Source organism: Seriola aureovittata, chromosome 13 (genome assembly GCF_021018895.1).
Source record: "Seriola aureovittata isolate HTS-2021-v1 ecotype China chromosome 13, ASM2101889v1, whole genome shotgun sequence".
Lineage (NCBI taxonomy): Eukaryota > Metazoa > Chordata > Actinopteri > Carangiformes > Carangidae > Seriola > Seriola aureovittata.
In genome coordinates, this window is record NC_079376.1 from 8,529,138 (window position 1) to 8,551,949 (window position 22,812).

Here is a 22,812-nt window from a genome sequence, read left to right on the forward strand (position 1 = left end):
ATGCTGCTGCTGCTGCTGCTGCCTCTGCCGATGATGATGGTGATGATGATGCTCTAAACGCAACCTGCGTGATTTTCCTCTGGTAAAGGCCAGTTCCCTGCTATACCTCTTATTCGACTGTCGAGACAGCAGTGAGAAATGTAAAGATGCAGGTTTGCCATTGTTTCTTATCCAAAGACAAAAATATGGGCATCACGACGCACCGTTGCCATTGCGGAAATAAGGTAAATAGGCATTTAAATCAGCAATATGGCTGCGTTTGAGCTCTACCGTCGCTTCAGAAGTGAATTTTAAGTGTTGCAGGGCTCCTCGGTGCGAGGATTGAGGCTCGTAGAAACGGAGAAGTGTATGATGTCAGCGGAAGGGAGATACTGCAGTAACCGAGTCCTTATGTTGACTCCCGTCAAAGGATGTTGTCATTACCTCGAAGCTGCAGGTGCGGTTACAGTAAAATGCACCTTTACAGGCCTTTAATGATGATCACAATCAGTATGAGCTTATGATTATTTTTGTGCAACTAAATCCCATGAAGTCAGACCTTTATCGCACAGATTCTGGTCTGTGCCTTTGAATGTGCTCTCATCTGTGAATTCATCTTGTCTATGAATTATTAAGAACTTGTGCCTTTTCCCTTATCTTTTATAAAATGATAAATGTACCTAGTAGAGCTGCTGTCATGCACTGCTCACAGTTCTTCTGCACATTGCCTGCCAAAGCAAGGCCTGAGTTGCCTACTCATGAATTTCTGCAGTTACTTCACAGGCTGAATATTTACAATGAACCATTGTGTTGTTTTGCTGACATGTGTCTGCTGGGTCTCCCACTGCATAGCAAATGTTTTCTAGCCTTTCCCCAGACGGTGCACTGGTGCTCCTCTGACTTATCACCCGTTCAAATGCTCAAACACAGTTTCTGTTGCATTGCTTCGGAACCCTTTTGATATGTAATGAAGCCGACCAAGTTTTTCCCCAACTGCCTTATGAGCCCTTAATCCTGCCCGGGTTGGAGTCAGGAATTGCTGCCTGAACTACAAAGAGCCACAGTATAGTTTCAAAGCACTAAAAAAGCTGTTTGATGTGGCACAAAGTGATTTATTCCGACCTTAAAATGCAGCTATATATGCTGGCTGTGAAATCAGCTATCATAACCAGAGCTGAAACAATTAGTCGATTCATCAGTCGGTTAATAGGCAAATATTTTGATTCCCAATTCATGGTTTCAGTCCTTTTTCAAGTAAATGTGCCAAACATTCTCTCGCTTCTGTTTCTCAAAAGTCAGTAATTTGTTTTATCTGAGTGCAAAATGAATTTATTTGGGTTTTTGTAACTGCTGTAGAAGAAGTCACCTTGAGCTCTGGGAAATGGTGATTGTCATCCTTTCACTATTGGAGAAAAATAATTATACGCCAATGAAAATAATCATTAGTTTCAGGCCCGATCATACCTTGTTGTTTCAGCTGCTAAATGAATGAATGCCTCACTTGAACAACACAGCACTTCAGTGGATGACACCCTTTCAAAGACCCTGTTACCAGCAATAAGAGCCACCCAACAACACAAGCCGGAGTTGTAAGTTAGAGTGGAAAGAGGCTCTGTCATAACGCTAGAGATCAGTGTGAGAAGAGGTGTGTCTGTCATACAAGGTGTGATGCGGAAAAAAAAAAAAAATGTAGAGAAACCCGGCCGGTCTGCTGACTTCTGCAAAACATTGGTTTCTTTGCTCACACTCTGTTGGTCAGCTGATCCTCCCCGCACCCCCGTGAACATGCATGTGCTCCAGACTTGTTTCGGGTGCTCGGATCCTCGGTCCAAGGCTGCCCGGGACACCCAGCGCTCATCAGTCATTGGCCAGCCGTAATGTGCTCTTTGTCTATCATCATTAAGTGGTTCCTTTGCAGCTCAGTCGGTGTCATTAGCCCACAGGATGCAGTCACTGCTGAGCGGGATGTCATGGAGAATTATCATTTGCACAGACCACGGGCGCTGGAGTGTTCCCCAGCTAGCTCACCAATATCTCTACAGGAGGAGAGAGAGTGGAAACAAAAGCACAAATTGAGAGTTAATGAAGTCCTTGAAGGAGGGAGGGGAGGTGTTAATTACTTATTTAAAAGTCAGCCACATTTTGTCAGTGGGCTCTCATAGTAATGGTTATATCAAGTCGAAAGGCACCCTCACTAACTCTTAATTTGTCTTTCTCTTCACAGGGTCGAGCTAAGGGCTGCACTTTGTTTGACATTCAGCCAGTAACAGGTAAATTCTTTAAAAAATTGTATTAAAATCAGATAAACAATGCTGAAGTTATTACTCACAATTTATTTGTCATGTCGAGAGCAAAGGATACAATTTCCCTGTACATTAGACTACAAATTTATGCCGCTAATGTGTTGATATTACAATGAAATATCTTCATTTCATAAGAACACAGGGTAATATCACTGTTAAAGAGCAGCTGAGGATATCTCCTTCAAATTAAAGTGTCCACTGCTCAAGAATAAATGACACTTACTCTGAAGAAATGACTTCCACCACACCATTAAAAGCCCTGATGGCACTTTTTGTAAAACCGTAGACAGAAGAAATCAATAAAGAAAAAAGAAAAAAAGATTGTTTCAAAGGGAACTTGTCTTCCTCAAGTATGAGTATTAAGTTCAAACATCAACAAAAAAAAGGCTCCAACGTTGAATCCTTTTGGAAATCATCAACACAATTTACAAGTTGAAATTTAATAGATTCTTTGGTATGAAAGAGACGGTCGCTCTCTTTGTTCCTCCACACATCATCTGATACCTGAACCCAAAGATTAAAATCTTTGTGGATAGCAGTGTTATTCACTATTTTTTTCTTTTCTTTTTTGATCTTTGTGCAGTTGCAGATTGTCAGCACAGTTTAAATTAGGGGTTTGACATACTGGGAAAGGCACCTGTTTTCTGTCTTTCCGGTTTAGTTTGGCCAAGACACAATTGACACAACCAGGAAATAAACCAGCACAAAACCCCCAACTTTTTAAAATTTTTTATTACATTTTTGGATACATTTTGGATTAAAAAAAAAGAAGAGAGACAACGTGGTAATTTCATGAGCTTTACAGCTGCTGATAGTCAGACTTTGTAACAGTTGAACAGAGCCAGGTTAGCTGTTTCACCTTGTTTCAACATGCCTTTGAGCTAAGCCAAGCTAAGCTAAGCTAAGCTAAGCTAATCGGCCGCTGGCTGTAGCTTCACATTTACTGTACAGACACAAGAATGGTATCAGTCTTCTCATCTAACTCTCAGCATTAAAGTGAATAAACCTATTTCCCAAGATGTTGAACTACTCAACATTAAATTTTCTTACTCGCTGCTAAGTTTCTTACATTTGTTGTGGATTTCCATGACGGTTACTGTATAAACTGTGCCAAGATTCAAACATTCAGAGACACTTTAACTTTAAAAAGAATTATCATTTACTTCTGGTTTTCATTGGCCTGAAGTGCTGCCCACATCTCCATCCGCAAAATGGCAATTCAGACTGGTCATTGCTCTGCTAGGTTTTCATTCTGATTAAATTACCGGTGTACCGTCCATCATCTAAAAACAGCCGAACCAAGCCTCACAATCTATATATCTGACAAAGCAAGTGGGGTGACTAACACAGCCCTTGATGGACAGGAGAGATAATAAAGATGGAAGAACATGCTGTATCCTGTTCCTACACCAGTGTTCAGGAGCTCATCTGTGCATTTCAGCCACTTAGCATGACCACATTAGAGATCACTTATCTGTATTCCTCCACTGATGAAATAATGCACACATGAAGACCAGACCCCTCTGAATGTTAATTTATGAGGTTTATGTTAACACTTATTTTTCCTGAAAGCATTTTCTTAAACTGCATGCATGATGTGTTTGTCTTGCATGGTATCTGAGTGATTTCGGACAATGAAAAGGAGCTGTGTGTTGCATTTGTCGCCATGCTGCTGTGTGAACAGTGAGCGCTGCATGCTCTCTGCTGTTTGATGTGCCACAGAATGATCGAGGAAGGCAGTAAACGAGGCAAGGCCATGGTGGAGAAGAGGCAGCTCTTCATGGAAATGAGTGAGTCGACTGAGAGAAATCTCTTTTCACTATTCATAGTCAGCACCGGCTCATGTAATTCTCTGACTGGCTCGAAGTAGCGCAGGAGATGCGTGGTCCCTCACACGTACATTGTAATTCCTCCCACACAAAGGCAGCGATAGTGTTTAAATGTGCTTTCAGAAATCCTGATTGTGTGTTTAAGATGTTTCATTTTGTTTCGTTGAACTGGACAGGCTATACATTCCTCTGAGAGCATATTGTGGGAAATGTATTGAGACTTTCTATGTGTGTTTGTCTTGTAGGAGCTCAAAACTTCGATGTTATCAGACTGTCGACTTATAGGACTGCCTGCAAACTCCGGTTTGTGCAAAAGAGATGCAACCGTAAGAGCATGTTCCTTCCAGCTGTTCTGACACTGTGTAACCAATAGAAACGTTTGTTCCTAAATTGCTCACAGTCTGTCTGTTTGCCCCCCTCCCTCTTCACAGTTCATCTGGTGGATGTCTGGAACATGATCGAAGCCTTTCGTGACAACGGGCTCAACACATTAGACCACAATGCTGAGATCAATGTGTCACGGCTGGAGACTATCCTGTCTTCCATCTACTACCAGCTCAACAAGCGGCTGCCGACCACCCACCAGATCAATGTGGAACAGTCCATCGGGCTGCTGCTCAACTTCATGGTGGCCACCTATGACAGGTATGAGGCAGGTGGTGAGTGCAGAGGAGCACCACTCTCTGTAGGCGCTGATCATCCGTCAGAATCACTTTTTCTGTTGTTTGGGTAGAGATGGTGCAGAGGCCATATTAAAGTTACTGAGGGCTGAATGTAAACACACCTTGGAAGCTAACAGACATGTATTTAGAGCAGTGGTCCCAAATCTTTTTATCTTGTGGCCCCAAAAAACAGCTATGTGAGCCTTTATCACCGGTTACAAACAGTATGTTCCTGTTAAAAAAGTTACTCGCTTTCAACCTTACACTCATGCAATTTGATCATGTGCATGTAGTTGTGTGATTTTGAGTGAATATTTTAATATTTAGATTTTTCATAAATTATATATTGAGTAAAATGTTCTATTACATTCGCTGCGGCTCAAGGAAATTTCTTTTAACTATTTGACTAAAACACTTACATTGTTTATTTATTAAGCAAAAAGAGTCAGAAACATTCAGTGGTTGTAGCGTCTTCAGAGTGAGGATCTGCTGTTCTCCCTTGTCTTATATTTCAGTGAATTGATATCTTTAGGATTCAGATTGGTCGGACAAAAACAAAACTTTTTAAGATGTCACCTTTGACTCTGTTTTCCCTATAATAAGTTCCAAATATAGGAAATTACAGACCTGTAAAATACAGAACTAGCATTTTATTTCCCAAAACGAAAGTCAAAAGCCCTTCCCGCACTGCCAGAGATAAAATTCTAGTGGAGAAATACTGAATTTGTTTATAATATTTTATCATCTTAAAAGTAGTCAAATTTGAATATATTGAGTGTAAAATACTGGAACATAATAAATACTGTCCATGTGTTCATTTTATTGTAGACTCTCAAGGTTGCTAGAAGCTCCAAATTTACAAAAAGGCACATGAACTTCTTTCATGGAAGCTACTGCAGGCTTGAGCCTCACTGTACAAACTGATATCTTGGCAATAAGCTGACTGATGTTGGAACAAATACACATCTTCTAGCTTTTTCCATCACACCACAGATAGAAAAAGGTGCTATCAGCTCAAGTATCCCTGGTGATGCTTTACTGTATATCCGTCCTCTTAATGTGGCGCTGCGCTCAAGGCCCCAGACACTGTGCATCCTGGAGCACCGAGGTTTATTACTGACCGTAAAGCTCCCTCTCATTATTGTACGCTGTGTGCTCGGATTGATTGGCTGCTTGCCCTGTCCATTCATGGACCTCATTCACTTGGTTTACTTTTATCCGTAAGGCCACTCTGGTCCCGCTCCATTATTATTCATGCTGCTGTATCTCTGGGAAACTTCGTGGAAATGACTGACTGTGATCACAGGAAGTGGTTTCGCTATCTTGTCCCTGAGGTCCAAACTGAATTAGGCAGAAGAGCTTTCATGTACCTCTGCTCGGAAGCCAGAGCTAAATGAATCTGAAATGAAAGAGCTGGTCTCTCTTGGCAAGTTAAAAAGATTTTAAAGGGTCTTGAGGCAGACTAATAATGACCCGAATATAACATATTAAGATGTGATTTAAGGTTTAGTTAATGATTTTTGACATTTCAGGCCCTAATGGATTCAACACTGCTATTACACTGATTTGTTTCAGTTAAATGCTTACCCATATGAATTGCTGTATGTTGTATTTATCATAGTACAAATGTTTCTTTGGGTCAGCCTTTTAAATGATTAAGCTCAGCATTAATTCTCATCTTAAAGAAAGATTCTGCACAAAAACAGATTAATATAAAAATGCATCCTACTTTTCACTGTAACCTAATTTCTGATTTGAATGGTCATAAAGGTGCAATGTTTATCTGCAAACATTATATTAATATTTATTAAAGCAAACAGTGGCCACTGTGGCCAAAGGTGACAATTATGGTAGAATGTGAAAACTTAGTTAGCTAACATTAGCAACCAAAAGCTATAGTCATACCAGGCAGAGTAACGCATTGTATTGCTACTTTTAATTTATAGGACAAATAATAAGACTTTTATTATGTTATTATGTTATTTCTCCATCAAAAGTCACTTTAATGTACAAATGAAGTGTCACTTTTTTTTCCTCCTTGCAGTGAAAGCCATGGGAAGCTGACAGTTTTCTCAATGAAAGCAATGCTGGCAACAATGTGTGGAGGGAAAATTGTGGACAAACTACGTTGTAAGTACATATTTTATGACCTTAAATATAACACGTCAAAATATTTAAATGTAATTAGCTGCATTTTTTAAAAATTTGATTTGTCCTGGGTAGCTGAACATGCTTTGTTTTCCAGGGACAGGTCAAGTTTTAATGTAGTTGCTCAAATTAACCACACGAGGGCGCTGTTGGAACACGCATGCAGAATTCATTTACTCTCTTAACTGCTGAGTATATTCACTGTGGATCAGTAGTGCTTTCACAGAAATGTGAGGAGCCTGTTTGCAGTGTTGTTGCTGAGAATGAAATGTGACAGTTTCTGTCTCTCAGATATTTTCTCACAGATCTCCGACTCGAGTGGAGTCATGGTGTTTGCTAAGTTTGATCAGTTTCTTCGGGAGGTGCTGAAGCTGCCCACAGCTGTGTTCGAGGGCCCTTCATTCGGCTACACGGAGCATTCGGTGCGGACATGCTTCCCTCAGCAGGTAGGATCCTTGAACACCCTGTCCTCTTCTTCTTCTACTTCTTCTCCGTCTTCTTTTAAATTTGTAATAATGTACATTTCTCACTGGACACATGTTTGTGTTTGTATCCAGAAGAAGATCATGCTGAACACATTTTTGGATGTGTTGATGGCAGATCCTCCTCCTCAGTGTCTCGTATGGCTGCCACTCATGCACCGACTTGCTAATGTTGAAAATGGTAAGTTCTGGCCTGAATGTGCGGGCTGATTTAGTAGTAGATGTACATAAGTTAAACTGTGCATCCATGTTGGAATTTCAGCATTTGAACATTCAAGTCCCTCATTTGATTTTTCTACATTTGAAATTGACATTGTCCAATGACTTGATATGAATTTCTATTCCTTAAGACTGTCTTTACCAACCAGTTTAACATGTACCACAAAGTGTGGTTGTAATGCTGTAGACAGGGTTTAGCTCAGTAGCTCAGTTCATTTGAAAAAATAGAAATTGTGATTTAGTTATAAAATATTTGTCCCCCATATTTATGTTTAAGAGGAAAACACATATAGGATTATAGATGCTACCCACTATATAGAGCTACCCACTGTCAACTGCATTACATGAGATCATTTTTTATTGTCACAATAACGAATAAACTACAAGCTGAGAGTCAAAACAGATTGCTAAAAACAAAATAATTTAACTGATAAATGGTTGAAACCTCCAGCTGCTGCCACAGAAGTAGTTCCCCAAACAGACGGAGAGAAAGAAAAATGAAAATCATCTCATCTCTCATGACGGATGTTGTTGAGATAAAGGGGTACTTGAACGTCGTGTAGTGCTGTGGGCAGTTTTAAAAGAAGTATTCAGATCCTTTTCTTCAATAAGTTCGTACCAGTGTTACAGTGTAAAAATAATCCATTAGAGGTACATGTTCTGCAAAATCCCACTCGTGTAAAACCTCAGAACTACTATCAGCTAAATGTACTTTAAGTATCAAAAGTACATATGACATTATTGGCTTGTTAGTACTGATGCAGCAATGTGTAAGTAGCATTTCACTATTGCAGCAGGTTGAGGTGGAGCAATATTCACAAGATAAATCATAGGGAACCTGAGATGACAAATTGGGCTACAGAAATGTTTTTATCATTTTTTGGACTCGCTCATCACACACAGGCCAAAATGTTAAGGAACCTCTAGTTTAATCTGTATCAATATGTTAATTTATCATTTATCATTTATATTTTTTCTTTTTTTTTTTTTTTTACGTTAAATCTTAATCTGTAAAGTTACCATTAATTATATCTGTCAAATAAATGTAGTGGTGTAAAGGCAAATCCTCCCTCTCAAATTTAAAGTAACATAAAATGGATATACTAAAGTAAAATTTAACTTAAATACATTTCTAGAGTTAATCTACTTCGATACTTTCCACCACTGATTGTGGCGGGTATGTCAGATATTAAAGGTTGGGAACCGCTGCTTAAAACTAACTGCATGCAGAGGTTTTTCTTTTTCAGTGACCCTGTAAGAAGAGATGTCACAGCTCGACTGAAAATCCTGTCTGTGTTGTTGTTGTTGTTGTTGTTGTTGTTTTTCATCGCTCAGTCTTCCATCCGGTGGAATGTTCATATTGCCGGAGCGAGAGCATGATGGGTTTCCGGTATCGGTGCCAACAGTGCCATGGCTACCAGCTTTGTCAGAGCTGCTTCTGGCGTGGCCATGCCAATGGTCCCCATAGCAACCAGCACCAGATGAAGGAGCACTCATCCTGGGTAAGGCAAAACCTTGATCACTCACAATTTCTGTTGTTCCCTTTTCTAAACAATTCAAAAGTCAATACCTCTCCATGAGAATGATTTTACAACATAGCAGACTATTCAACCGTCCTCCTACATTTCCTGTCCTCTCAAAGCAATTCAAGAGGGGTTTTATGGGGTTTTAGTCATTTTGGCAAATTAAATTGTATTGATTGAATTCACCATGTTGCCGCATTCCCCCGAAGCTCGATCATTATGTTATAAATCGAAACAAGGGAAGTCATATGCGCTGAATCCCAAATCCAATTCCCATCCCACTCGTTTTTGTACAGAGCAGAATGATTCGGCTCGTGAAGCCTCAGGACCGGAATGACTTGCCTGAGTGCATGAAAGACAAAACTGTCTGACGAAAACATGATGACATTTATGGTGAAGGTTAGGTTTAATCTGTTCTGGATGTTTTTCCGACAAATTTGTGTGAATCGAATGTCTATGAAACACGTCTGTGACATTGTTCACCATGTCATCTGGTTTCCAGCTCTCATAAACATCTGCAATGTTTGGTTTTGGCATTTGGCAGCATTTTCAATTCACCTCTGTTCTGATTATCTGGCAGTACTACTGGCCAAAGAAAATATGACTGCTCATTTAGGAGTCCATTGCTGTGTCACCTCCTATCTGCCACCAAGTTCATATATATTTGTATGCATTGTATGGGCAAAGCAATTTCACGCACGAAAGGAAAATTCAATGTGCTTTACATTAAAATTCATACAACATGTATAGAAGAATATAATAAATAAAATATGTAGTATAAATACATCATGGACACAGTTGCAGTTGATCATTGGGCAGTTTGGACCAAAGTAAATAACAGCACCATATTATTCTCAAAAATTACGACAAAAAATGAATAAAAAATTTGTTGCATTTATGGTATTTACTCCACTTTTTGCTTGAAATACAACAATGCAGTGTTTCACTTTTGCTTCATGTGTTACTTACACATATGCAACAACAGCACAAAATGCTGAAACACATCAGTGCTTCAAACTCTCAGTTCACTTCGCGCTCAGATGTGGCTCACAGCTATCAGCACACCGTGCCTTTTCATCACTGTAAAATTTACCCCAATATACTGTAACGATAGGCCAAGACATGACATTTCAGATGAGATCCTTAACAATCAACCCGCCGTAAAGGGTGCAGTTACTTTCTATCATGATATTCTAGAGGTATCTAGTGATAAACTGCGAGTAGCCTGGGAACAGGAACTCCAGAGGAATGTGCCCCAGGAACTATGGCAGGAAATACTTCACAGTATACAACGTATTTCATTAAATGCCAGACACTTTTCAATTCAATTCAGAGTTGTGCATAGAACTCATTATACCGAATCCAGACTCTGTGCCATTTTCCTGGGGATGTCTCCTCTTTGTGAGAGATGTAAACAGGAAGTAGGTGCACTCATTCACCAGCTTTGGTCCTGCTCAAAACTTGAAAACCTTTCAGTCACTTATTGTCGATTACGTGTCAAAAGCCTTTAAAAAAAAAAAAAAACCCCAGGCCCAACGGTGGATATATTTGGCCTAATCTCTACTCCGTCCTCTTTAAACAACTATGAGAAATGAGCCATTTCTCTCTGTACGCTTTTGGCCAAACGTTTAATTTTGCAGAAACAAACCCTAAGTCCCACATTTGAGAGCTGGCACACGTGCTTCACCTCAATATACACTTATCAACAGGGAAAATATTTTTCACAAGACTTGGCAACGCCTTTTTGACGGATGGGAGGGAATCGGCAGGACCTCCACCTGACAGCTGAAATAGTGTCACTTGAACACTTTCTTGTATTCTGATAAAAAATACTGTCTGTGGAATTCAGCTGCGTATACCGACGTGTTTGTGTGTGTGTTTTTGTTTTGTTAAACATAGCATATTTTGAGTTCAATATATTTTAGACGCAAGGGAAGAAATGTTTACACAGTGGAAATGGACTTTAGGGAACTTCCCTCCTCTTCATCTTGTCGAAGTATTCTAAAACAATAGTAGCTGGTAACTTTCTTAAGATGTTTCCTTTTGTGCATGTTTTATTTATTTGTTATTTTTTCCTAAATGGTGAAGCATGCTACACTGATCATCCTGCCTTAAGGAGCTGCAATGATTAATTGATTCATCTGACTTTTTTGTTGTTAGAGGACTAAAACTTAAAACGTGTTTCAAAGACTTTTCTAACGTCCCAGGAACGTGACAGATATTGTTCATTGTCGTAGTAATTATCACTTTCTGGCTTGTAAATATAATTCATAGTTCACACAACATCCGAGATGCAATTCAGATTTTTCTCTGAAAGCTCTGATATATCTGACTTGGCACTTAATAATGTGGAATCACCTAAAACCTGAATTTAATGGACATGGTGTTATACTGTCAGTGCACAGAGTTTTCAACCCTTAAACAAACAACTCAACCGTCCTCAGTTGTCTGATGTTGGAACACATGTAGTAAACATTTTTCCCATACATCCCATGTGACACGAATGCAGCATAATGGCCGAACTGCATTACAGATTTAAGGCTGTAAGGCAGTTTGGATTACAGCCGCCAACAAAACTGCCTGTGAAGTAGCAGATACAGACCCTTCCTGAGTGTGCACAAACTGCTGCTGATCCACACTTTTGACACAGTAAACAAACTGTTGACCTAGTTATGTAAATGGCTTCTGAAGCAGCTTAAAACTGTTTCTGCTACTCCAACACGATGACGGCAGCGGATACAACAGACAAGGTGACAATAATTTGTTTTTCCTGCCTCTCCTCACAGAAGTCTCCAGCCAAAAAGCTGAGTCATGCAATCAGTAAATCTCTAGGCTGCGTCCCCATCGGAGAGCCTCCGCATCCTGTGTTCCCCGAGCAGGCTGAGAGACCACAGGAACTCACCCATACTGTGTAAGTGCCATTCCCAAGACATTTGTTACCACTGGTTGTGTCATTAATGAGGGATACCCAGCCGATTTGTTGATTAACAGTACAGCAAGGCCCAGTGTGCTCATGATCTATAGTCTGTTCTCGTCATGTAACTGCCTCCATCTTTTCCGTTTCGCTCTCTCTACATGACTGATAGAGTGCCAGCTAAGATGTCAAGCCCCTGATTATTTGCTAACGCGGAAATGCTGATATACTACACGGTCTCAGAGGCTGCCGCCGTTAACAGCATAGTCGTCCTCATCAGTCTGTTGGCAATGAAACGGGGACGATGGTATAAATCTCACACTCCAGGCTTTGAAGCTCCTAGAAGTCATTATAGGAAATGCATTATATTCTGCTGCTGTCTTAAACCCTGCACATTCATTTACATTTCAGTTGAAAAATGGTACGATTTCCATAATCAATTCCAGCACAGAGATGCATCCGCAGTAGTCCACATCGCTAAGGCCACTTCATATTTTTCTCATCATTGTTGCACTGAAACTCTGATGCTTTTGGCCTCCACCAAGACACAGTCTGATGATGTTTCAGATTTAAAAAAAAAAAAGTGATAGGACCACAGGAAATCTCTCAACTTTCTCATTGGAGTTTCAACATTTCTCATAACTCATTTCATAAAAAAATCCCATTCCATATTCCAGTCACGACCATAAATATAAAGCTGTCTGTATATGCTTTTGCTGCTGGCAAGTGTCAGTGAGTAATTGATCGTGAGCTAGATCATGGGGGGAGAAAGTAGCTCAGTGAATGCCAAGAAAAACAGACCCAACGTAAATATATCAGCATGATTTCCTGTTTTAATGCGTGATAGATACCATCATCTTTGAATCAGTTCTCATATCCAGGCTCAGCCCACTGGCGGGAGGATTTTTTTTCTGCATTGTGCCCAAACTTATGCATTTAAGATGAAGTCTACATTTGCATAAATTTACAATTCATCACAACGTGGAGAATCAGCTGTCGACCTGGATGTTTTTTTCCCAACTGAGAGATGAGGCGATTGGATTAGCCTGCACGGTATAGGCTGTCTAGCATGAAATTACATCACACAAGTAGATTAATATTGATTAAAATAGAATTTGTGGCTAAAACTATTTTGGATTACGTCTCTCCAGTGCCCTCAGCAAGCAGTAATCCGTGTCGTTTTTTTTTTTTTTTTACGATGTTGATTATTTCAGATGATGGAGGCCCCAAGAATATTGACTTTGGTCCATTTGGGGCTCTTGGTTATATTGGATTTTGTAGCACAAAGGCCTTTCATTATAATTCTTTTTCTCTGAATGATTTTTCCATGAAGGGTCCTGTTTGAGTATTTTTTTAAAGACAGATATGTAAGTTATTTGCAGAGGCGGAAAATGACTGTACTTTTACTCAAGTATTGTCTGAAGTACTTCAGTACTACTGGTACATTTCAGAGTGTTCTTTTATCACCTCTACAATTATCTGGCAGGTATAAGTACTAGTTACTTTTCAAATTAAGATTTTACAATGGAAAAAAAACACATGAGAAGCCTATATAATATGACGTATTATCAAAAATCAAACCAGTGGTACCCTATAATTTTGGCTTGTGACAACTTAAAAAAATGTGAGTTGTTAGCACTTTTACCAAAGAGACATTTCTCCTTTAAACTTGTCAGATGGTTTCATTTAAATAACTTTTAGCCCTAATAGGTCAAATGATCCAATAATAAACAAAGCAAAGATTACAGAAGAGTAAAAAAAAGCTGGTACTTTTATTTGAGCAAATATTTCTTCCACCTCTGGTTATTTAACAGACAACGTATTTCTCTGTGGTATTTCTTAAATGGAATTTTTGGGGCAGAAATTCTAGGAATTTCTTGTCGTCATGTTCTCCTTTAAGACTTTAATGGACGAAGTGCATTGTCATGCTCTTGCAAATGGCATTTCAAGGTTGGTGGCACTGTGTGTGTGTGTGTGTGTGTGTGTGTGTGTGTGTTCACTGACTTTTAGGATAATGGATGTGACTGTTGACCCCTGAGACTTGTTTGTAGGTCCCTCTGTCTCTATTGTTATGTCTGACGCAGGGAAGTTATCTACCAAAAGTCTCCATCTTTGATGATGGAGAAAAAAAAGAAGCTATTTGTGGTTCCAGATGTATTTATTCTTTTATTTGTGTATTGTGATTAAGTAGCGCCGCTCATCAACCATGCAATGAAAAGATGTTTTTAACCTGATTACCTTTCAAAATAGGAATTCATCAGCAACTGCCATTCTCTATTGTGGTGCCATATTTAACTGTGCATGTCTTCAAAATGAAACAGGTATATTGGCAAGTCATTTTCAAAGAAAAAATATGCATATATGCAGCAGAATATTACAGAAAATGACACATGATACGAGATTGTAACATTTAAAGGATGAGAGGATTGTTACCACGTTCGTATCTGTTAAGTATGAAGCTTCAGCCAACATCTGGTTAGCTTAGCTTAGCATAAATACTTGAAACAGGGGGGACACTGTTAAGCTGGCTCTGTCAAAGAGCAACAAAATCCACCTACAAGCACGTCTAACGTTCACAAATTACCACGTTATATCTAAAAACGAAATCTAAAAATGACAACGTGTGGTTATATGTGGGTTCGATGAGAAGATTAATACCATAAACCTTGTTGCTCTGTTGAATATGTAGCTAAAGCTAGCTAGGAAATGTTAGCTTGTTTTAGCCTAAACAATGGAAATAGGGGAAAAAGCTACCAATAAAATTTTAATGAGCTATTTGTAAGTTTTGCTATCGCTACATGGCCAACGTTAGCATCAACAGTTGTTTACTTGCCAGTCTAGAAGAAACGTCGTAAGTTTAGCATCAAACTTCATTCCTTTACTTGCCAAGAGCTGTCTCCAGTGATGGAAAGCAATGTCAATATTAAGCTCGTCTCTATCATGTCTTTTCTACTGAAGTTAACATGCTAATAAGCTAGCCCAGGTTCATCTCCTCACTTTCCGATAGCAACTCATTGTAGCCTCCAATCTGCCCTGATTGACGCTGCTCAGAGGGCGCATTACAACCTCTTGTCTTGTAAATACAATGATGGCCAAACCTCTTGTCAAGCGACAATCGCCACCACCAGCTCCCAATAAGGAACATGTTTGGCAGCAGAGATAACTTACAAATAGCACTTTTAAATGTTATATCCCAGAAGTTTAACAATCCATGCAAAAACCAATGTGTAAACATGTTGATAAGTGAGCTTCAGAGGTGCTGGTGGGTGGATCTTATTACCTGGCCAGCAGGCCAAAGCAAACATTTCCCAAAAAGTTGAACTATTTCTTTAAATCCAACTGTAAATCTTCTGCACTCTTTGTAGCCATGAGCCATGAGGTAGAAGAACTGGCACTAATGGAATAATTCCCATTTGTTAACAGTCGATTTCAGAGAAATTATGGGTGAATACTGTAATTATCTGCCTACCGTTCCCATGTTGATTTGCCTGTTGGCTACAGAAATCTTCCCACAAACTGGATCTCTCAGATAATTAGTCACAGGAAAACTGCCAAACCTCCAATTTTGTTCTACTTTGACTCCATTTTATTGATGATACATAACACCGAGAGGTATGTATTGTTGGTATTCTGAAACTAGCGCAGCCAGTTGCCAATCCGGATGAATGTTGTCTGCGCAGAGGTGTTATTTCATGTTGTACACCAGGAGACATCCATCAGCATGGTCTCTCAGGTGTGTGTGTGTATGTATGTGTGAGGGGTGACTAAGTGCCTGTGAGTGAGTAATAATGGCAGAATCAGGGTAGAGTGTCAGGTTTGATCAAAACTCCCAAATCGAACGGACATGAGACTCCCAGTCGTCCAACCCCCTCGCGTCGTCTCCAGACAAAGTGCAGCTATTCTGATGCTGTTTTGAAATATTTACTGGCATCTGAAAGCAAAGACTAACAGCGAACTGAGCTGTGAATTTTTCCCCTCCACTCAAACTGTCAGTGAGATTCTTGGGGATTTGTGTTTTGGAGAGGAGTTATAGGTTTGAGATGCACCGTCTGTCTCAGGAACTTTAAATCTATGATACGGCTTCTTACCTTCAGACTTAGCACCGCTTCTGCCAAAAGACTTAAAGCATGGAAATAGTCTAAAAGTTTGAAAAAAAAATAGGCATCTTACCTTACTTAGCATTAATGTGGAACACACATTTGGGCGTCAGATTCTCAGTGCCATGTTTAATATTTAGCAACCAATTTTCCACCCTCTATATAATCCCCAGAAATCCCTTAACATTTTAAAAATGCCTTCCTCTGTTTTACAGCTTTTTTATTCTCCGGGTCAATGCAAATTCCATCAGTGTCATCAAAATGGGAGAGGGCAGGCATGTAATTCACTTTTCTGTGAGCGTGATCCATTGGGTTTTTATGGCCAAGCTACTGACAGCCTCGCAGGGAAATAGGAGCGCCGTTGCCAGCAGGAGAGGATGCTTCATGTTTGGGTATTATTTTTAGCTGGCTGAGGGCGATTGAAGGCAGCCATGCATCCGTCGTTGTCAGAAATAAGGTGAATGTGTTTGTGTGTGTGTGTGTGTGTGAGAGTGGGAGCGTGTGTTTGTGTATGAAGCGCCACCAGACTTAATTTTCCCCCTGAACCTTTGCCAGCTGCCAAGTGCAAGGAAAGGGTGTTACATTGTCATTCGCTGCACACAGGTAGAACGAGGCTTAGCGCATTGCAGACTTTGATCTCATAGTTCCTAAATGTTATGTCAACTCACTCCCGTTTGACCTCCAGGACACTGGCTGGATGTCTGTGCTTGGACTGTGTGTCCTTAATCAACATCTCTTCAGCCCGTGAACCACAGGGCTGCAGATGCTGATGTGAATGAGTTAGAATGAATCCAATTTTTTAGAGGGAAATGAAATACAGCTACTCAGAGGTTTTTACGTAAGAAGAAGCTCTTTTTTTATTGCTCCCTACTGCGTAAAAGGACTGATGATTATTTATAGAAGGATAGCTGTGAAGAGCTTTGACTTATGTGACTTGCTGAAGGTAATGGGGGAAGAGTTGAGATACAGTATGGAAATGTATAGTTTACTATCTATAGTAGAGGCTGTTTTACTACACATTTTTCTCCTGAAGGGATGAGAGTAGATTTGTGCTTTTTTTTTTTTTTTTTTCCTTTGTAGAGGTTGCAATTGAGGCATTTTGAGCAAATGTCATTTCCCTAATTTCCAGGGAGTGTGATAGCGAGAGGTGAAAGGACAGTCAGAGCAGAGAGCTTCAGAGAGACAGAGAAGAGGAGAGCGAGAGAGAGAGTATGTGTGTGTGTGAGACAGAGAGAGAGAGAGAAAATCTACGTCGTCATAGAGTCACGTGACCGCCGAGTTTCCTTGGAGACAGCAGCAGTGTAGTACATTGAGATGCTCGCCTGCTCAGTTGAGGGCAGGTTAGGCATCTGGCAACAGCAGCAGTTGGATGTATTTTGCCAGCCAGGCAGGTGCTTTCTCTCCTCACAGAGGTAAGTGTGATGGCTCGGGTCTCACCTTCTGTCTGGAGCTCACCTTCAGGGTGGATTACTCTAACATAATGAGCGTTAAATGAGAGGCAAACATTTTACTTCTCTGCTTCTGAGTGAGACTACAGGGCAACATGTGCAGCTTGGAGTAGTGACAGTTGCTTTGCTTGTTATTATATTATCGCATGAAACATGAGAAATTAGCAGGATTGTGTTTGTGCAAATTGCTGTAGAAACTAAAAATTAGGGTTGATGAATTACTCATGTAGGACCGTCCGTGGTTTTCTATTGAATCTGTTAGGCTCGTCCTGAGGGAAATTTAAATGCAGCATGTCTTTAAAAAGAACATGTTAACCCCCTTGAGCAGCCACATTAATGCAGGGAATATGTTACTTTAGTTTGTGAAGAAAATAACACTGCAAATTATTTGGAAACAATTGGTGATGCAAAAATCTATTTTCTGTTTTGTTTTTAGTGGCACAGTAATATTCAGAAAAGACAATGTGTGCTGTTGAGGCACTTTGTGACACTGTAGAAAAAGAAAAGCTCTCAGTGCTTCATGCTGATAACAGTATTCTGCACAATGTGGATATAAATAGTTTGATTTGGCAAAAAAAATAAAAATGCTGATTGGACAAATACACATTATAAGCTGTTCAGTGCTTTGCCTTTTATGTGGTAATGAGAGCTTTAAATAAAACAGTCGGTTACAATAGGAATCGGGGCTGATAATTACAGGGAGACACTGTGTGCAGATCGAGGAGATGCAACTACAGAGACATGGAAATCAAGTGCCGTCGTGAGTGGCTGCTATGTTCTGTGCCGGGTGAAGTGTGAAGCTGAGAGCACCTGAGATGTGCAGGGAGATATTTTGATCCGTTAATGAGACTCTGTGGTCCGGGCTGCGATGAGCTCGTCGGAGGCCACTGATTCAGCCGCCAGATGGACCCCATCGCTTTGTTTACTCTCACAAATTACCTCCCACAATGTCACCTTTCCTGCTTTTTCACAGACTTCCAGTTTAATTAGATTTTCTTGTCTGCTGTTGTTGCCTTTGCTCATGTTAATTAGGTTTAAGCTAATGGCCTAAAAACATCTAAATTGCCGTTCCCCTGGAAAAGTCAATTATTTTGCAAGAATTTGAAGTTAACTCGTGTACAACATGTTGCCTGCTTTGTGCACCGCACTCAGTAGTTTGTTATGATCTCTACCTGCCTCCCCTCTCACCCTCTCTCTTTGTAAAGTTGGATTGAATTGAAGTCAGGATCGCTGATTTATGAATATTAATAGAATGCAAATCCCCCTCCCTCCATTCCCTGGTGACAAGCACCACAGGCCTCTGCAGTGTAGCATTAAAGACCTCTAATCTTGTCTTTTAGTCAGCCGAAACCAGTGGCCAACAACATGAACGACACAATGCTCATGTCCTCCGGGGCACCTACTCCCACCAAAAGGTAAGCACCCCCCTCCCCCCCAAGGCATGATGTCTTTTTTTGAAGATATTTACTGCACAGAATTAGGTTAACGTTTGTCATTATTACCCCTAAAACGTCAGTTTAAGAGACACACACCCAAACAACATAAGTCCTTTTAATCACACACAGAGCGCGGTCTGTGCTCAGAATAGGTGACATATTCTCTCTCATCAGTGGCAATAACAAGAATAGCGCAACAAATCAGACTACAGATGTTATTTGTTCCCTCACACTTGACACACATTTTTTTGCGTCTGAGCAGCGTGCCCTTGTGAGTGTATTTTTAGAGGAAAATTTGTTACGCCGTCACAAAGGGTATGTGAGCTCTCCTACTTAAAGGGCTGATTTGACAAATAGATTATGATAGAATTGGAGCCTTATCGTGTAAGCAGATAGCGGGCGAGGGCCCCGTGAAAGCAGCCTAATTGTCCTCTCATTCGAGAACCTTCTCAGTTAAAGGCCACCTCTATTATTATTTACACAGCGTGGTAATGAAGCATTGTGATTATATGAATTCGATAATGGAGAGCACTCTGAGGGGAGCTGTAATGTATCTGCACTCTGTCCTGCAGGTCTGTGCTGGGTGAATTTTTGTCTTTCTTTTTTGTACAGTATCTCTCTCTCGCATCGTTCCACCAATTTGTGTTTGCAAGACGGTCCTGCTCGGGGACTCAGGGCTTCCCACAACACATTAGAAGGGAGGAGACATCACTGTCTGCTGTAGACAAATAATAGAGGTGTGACCGACCACCTTGTTTAAGATCGGGCTCTTTGTTTGACATCCAAACAAAGGCTTTTGGTAGAGAATTCAGAAAGAGCTCGAATGGCTGTTTTTTCCACTTGTGCTCCTCTGGGCAGGGTTATCATACAGTACACCAAGGACCCAGGCAGCCGAAGGGCAGCGTGCACACTGCAAAAAATGTCCATCGCTGCAGGAATGAGGCTTAAAATCTGTAGTTTTAGTTGTGAAAGTCTGCCAAAGGGTTGGGGTCACGCCATTATTCCCCTTACTCCACGCAACAAATTGACATTACATTTTGAAGAAAGTGTAATCATCTACCTTCGCTGGAAGATTTTCTGTCTGCCTTTAGAAAAATGAGATGCTAACAATCAATACTAGATTAAGTTTGTTGCGGAGATGAGCATTTTGTGCAGTGTTGTCTCCGAGGGCTGACAGGATCAAGATTAGAGCGGGCTTGAGGGAAGCTGACAAGATAGGGACACCCGAGGCGGTAAACGATGCCTTGCGTCCAAAACCCGTGGAGGTCAGTGGAAGACATCACGTGTTGCGGCATGTACAAGTGGAAGGCGACGCTCTCCTGAGGTTTGTTTCACTGTGGCAGTAATGAAGAAGCCTGATAACCTTTGTCTTGACATTTTGCTCTGTGAGTCAGAGCTGCTTTGGGAAGATGTCATGCACTGAGGATGCTGTTGCCTTGAGGGGGGGCATAACAACTACAAAGCTGCCATATTTAGGGCAGAAATTGCGCATTAAGCCACCGTGACGCCTCCAAAATAGGTTGTGTTGAGCGTCAGTGTGGATACCGGTAGATAAGGTGTTGAATGTGGAGGGAAGGAGCAGGTTTCACTTAGGTTTGGTTCCAGTGAACAGAAGGCCAGTTGCTACCAGGCTTTCTCTCTCTGTGTCACATTTGGTTTGTGAATATTAATCTATTGTTATAATCAGCCTGCACTGGTCTGCCTGCTTTCTCATTCTCATGGCCTATGAGTCAAAGATGCCACTGCTGAATAATGCAAAGCTCCTTGTGGCTCTGCCTCATTTCAAGAGCCTCAAACTGAAAAGCAGCACCGCCGCTGTCTTTGTTTGTTTACCCTTTCAAATTCCACTTTTTCATAAGAGAAGGAATCGCAAAACACATTCATGACTGTGTGTGTCAGCGCGGAGTTGAAACTGAATGCACTCTGTTTGAAAAATAGTGTGTGTTGTGCTTCCAGCCTCCATCACAGTCTGCGCTCTGATACTGTCTGCTCTGCTGACATGGCATCTGTTCCCTCCCACCTCGCTCTCTCTCTCAGACAATCGCTCATCACTAGCCGCCCCCCCACCCCACCCCACCCCACCCCACCCCACCGCACCCGAGGGCAAACCGGCACCGCGGTATTTATTACCTGTTAGCCATGCAGAACCACGGCAGCAGCGGATCAAATGAAATGATAAAAAAAGAAAAAAAAGAAAATGCTGTCTTGAGCTTCATGAGATAGAGAGGATCATTTTTAAGCAGCACACCATCATTGAATGAATGTAACTGGAAGCTGAGACACAGAGACGGAGACAGAGACTTTAATGTGGATCTGTCACATCAAGGCCAATACATGTGATGAGGTCAGTTTCAGGGCTGATACAGATCTGGCAAATTGGATCTGTCATTATGTTTTTATTGGTTAAGTTACAATATTAAAAAAATATATTATTACTTATAAACAAATCAAATATACTATATATTAATATAAAAATATTAACTAGTCTGAGTGTAAAGTTAAAGTTTCCATATTTTACACTTTTCCGGTGTTTTGATATATAATACATTAGAAGATATATTTGGCACTCTGAGCCTCTCTTCTGATTGGCTGATTTCTGAGTGATTGAATCCTTCAAGGTTGGATGGTGGGTCTGAGTGGGCGGGGCTTGGGGCATGGCTGAGGGCGGTGGCTGCTTTGTGTGACATCACAAAGTTACAGAAGTCCTGACAACTCATTTTGATGCTCAGTCTCTGAATATGGGCTGTGTGCATTTTTCTGTGGACTGAGCGCTTTGATACTATATACATGTGTGTGTGTGTGTGTGTGTGTGTATATATATATATATATATATATATATATATATAAAAAGACACGGACATCTCACTTTATACAATATGGGCCCTTCAAAAGTACCATGAATTCTGCAGTTAGTAACAAGATGCTTCACCTCTCTGGATGATCTCTGGCCTCTCAGAGTTTTGACCTTAAGTTTAAGTGTCGTAAGTTTGGTCAGGACACAGTGTTCAAGAGCATCGTGTACCCACTTCTAACAAAAATGAGACGTGTTGTGTCTGAGATATTGTGTATGAGTGAAAAAAAAACACTTCACATGTGCAACTAAAATAAAAAAATACCTGGGAAAGATGCCAGTTCAGGAGGGCTTCAAGGCAGTTCATGCATCTTTGTCCAAAACTTGGCACCGATCATCAGGTATTGCCAGGAAACTTCCAGCCAGGAGCAGCTTCTAGTCTGATAGCCTGGAGATCCAGACATGTGGTCCAACTCCGGAGGACCGTGTAGGGTCACAGCTTCTCCTGAGCCAACCCGAGCAGCTCCTTGGCGTCTGTTAATGTATTACTTTAATCCTGCGAGAAACCTCGGGCTCTGTCGATGCTTCAGCCCGAGGATGAGGCTGTAAATTATTTAGAAAGTGTTCCATTTAAAAAGACGTTTTTTTGACAGCCTCCTCAAAACAGACGCTTTGACAGTTTGTGGAGTGATTTCACTTTTTCCTGCTGCAGATCAACTGAGCTTTCTTCAGTCAGGTGACGTTATCTTGCCAAAAGTCGGATGATCTGCAGAGTATTTTTAGATACCATCACTGAAATAAGAAAACTCTTGAAACAAACAAGGAAGGAACCGGGGCAGCTAAAATTATTTCATCACACTGGCAGCTTTATTTTTATTTTTTATTTTTATCTTGCCCTGAGAAAGATAAGATTTTAACACAAATGTTGATTAAAAGGCTGGTTTGCAGTGTTTTTGGGGCCTGGGTAGTGAACCCTGCGGG

At 40.7% G+C, this 22,812-nt stretch overlaps 1 protein-coding gene across 8 annotated transcripts in view; it reads left to right on the plus strand.

The window, feature by feature from the left end:
* The window catches only part of dtnbb (dystrobrevin, beta b), a 36,467-nt gene that overhangs the window by 1,418 nt on the left and 12,237 nt on the right, over nt 1–22,812 (plus strand). For 2 of the 8 annotated variants that reach the window (XM_056393349.1, XM_056393353.1), the window contains exons 2-11: nt 2,204–2,249; nt 4,005–4,072; nt 4,357–4,437; nt 4,543–4,756; nt 6,818–6,903; nt 7,213–7,367; nt 7,479–7,584; nt 8,958–9,124; nt 11,932–12,056; nt 18,945–19,019. In XM_056393349.1, coding sequence (XP_056249324.1) covers nt 4,006–4,072; nt 4,357–4,437; nt 4,543–4,756; nt 6,818–6,903; nt 7,213–7,367; nt 7,479–7,584; nt 8,958–9,124; nt 11,932–12,056; nt 18,945–19,019 — 1,076 coding nt within the window. In that variant the 5' untranslated portion in view covers nt 2,204–2,249; nt 4,005. Of the gene's footprint in view, nt 1–91; nt 225–2,203; nt 2,250–4,004; nt 4,073–4,356; nt 4,438–4,542; nt 4,757–6,817; nt 6,904–7,212; nt 7,368–7,478; nt 7,585–8,957; nt 9,125–11,931; nt 12,057–18,944; nt 19,020–22,812 lie in introns of those variants that run through there. The other 6 variants (XM_056393354.1, XM_056393357.1, XM_056393350.1 and 3 more) reach the window with 5 other exon arrangements.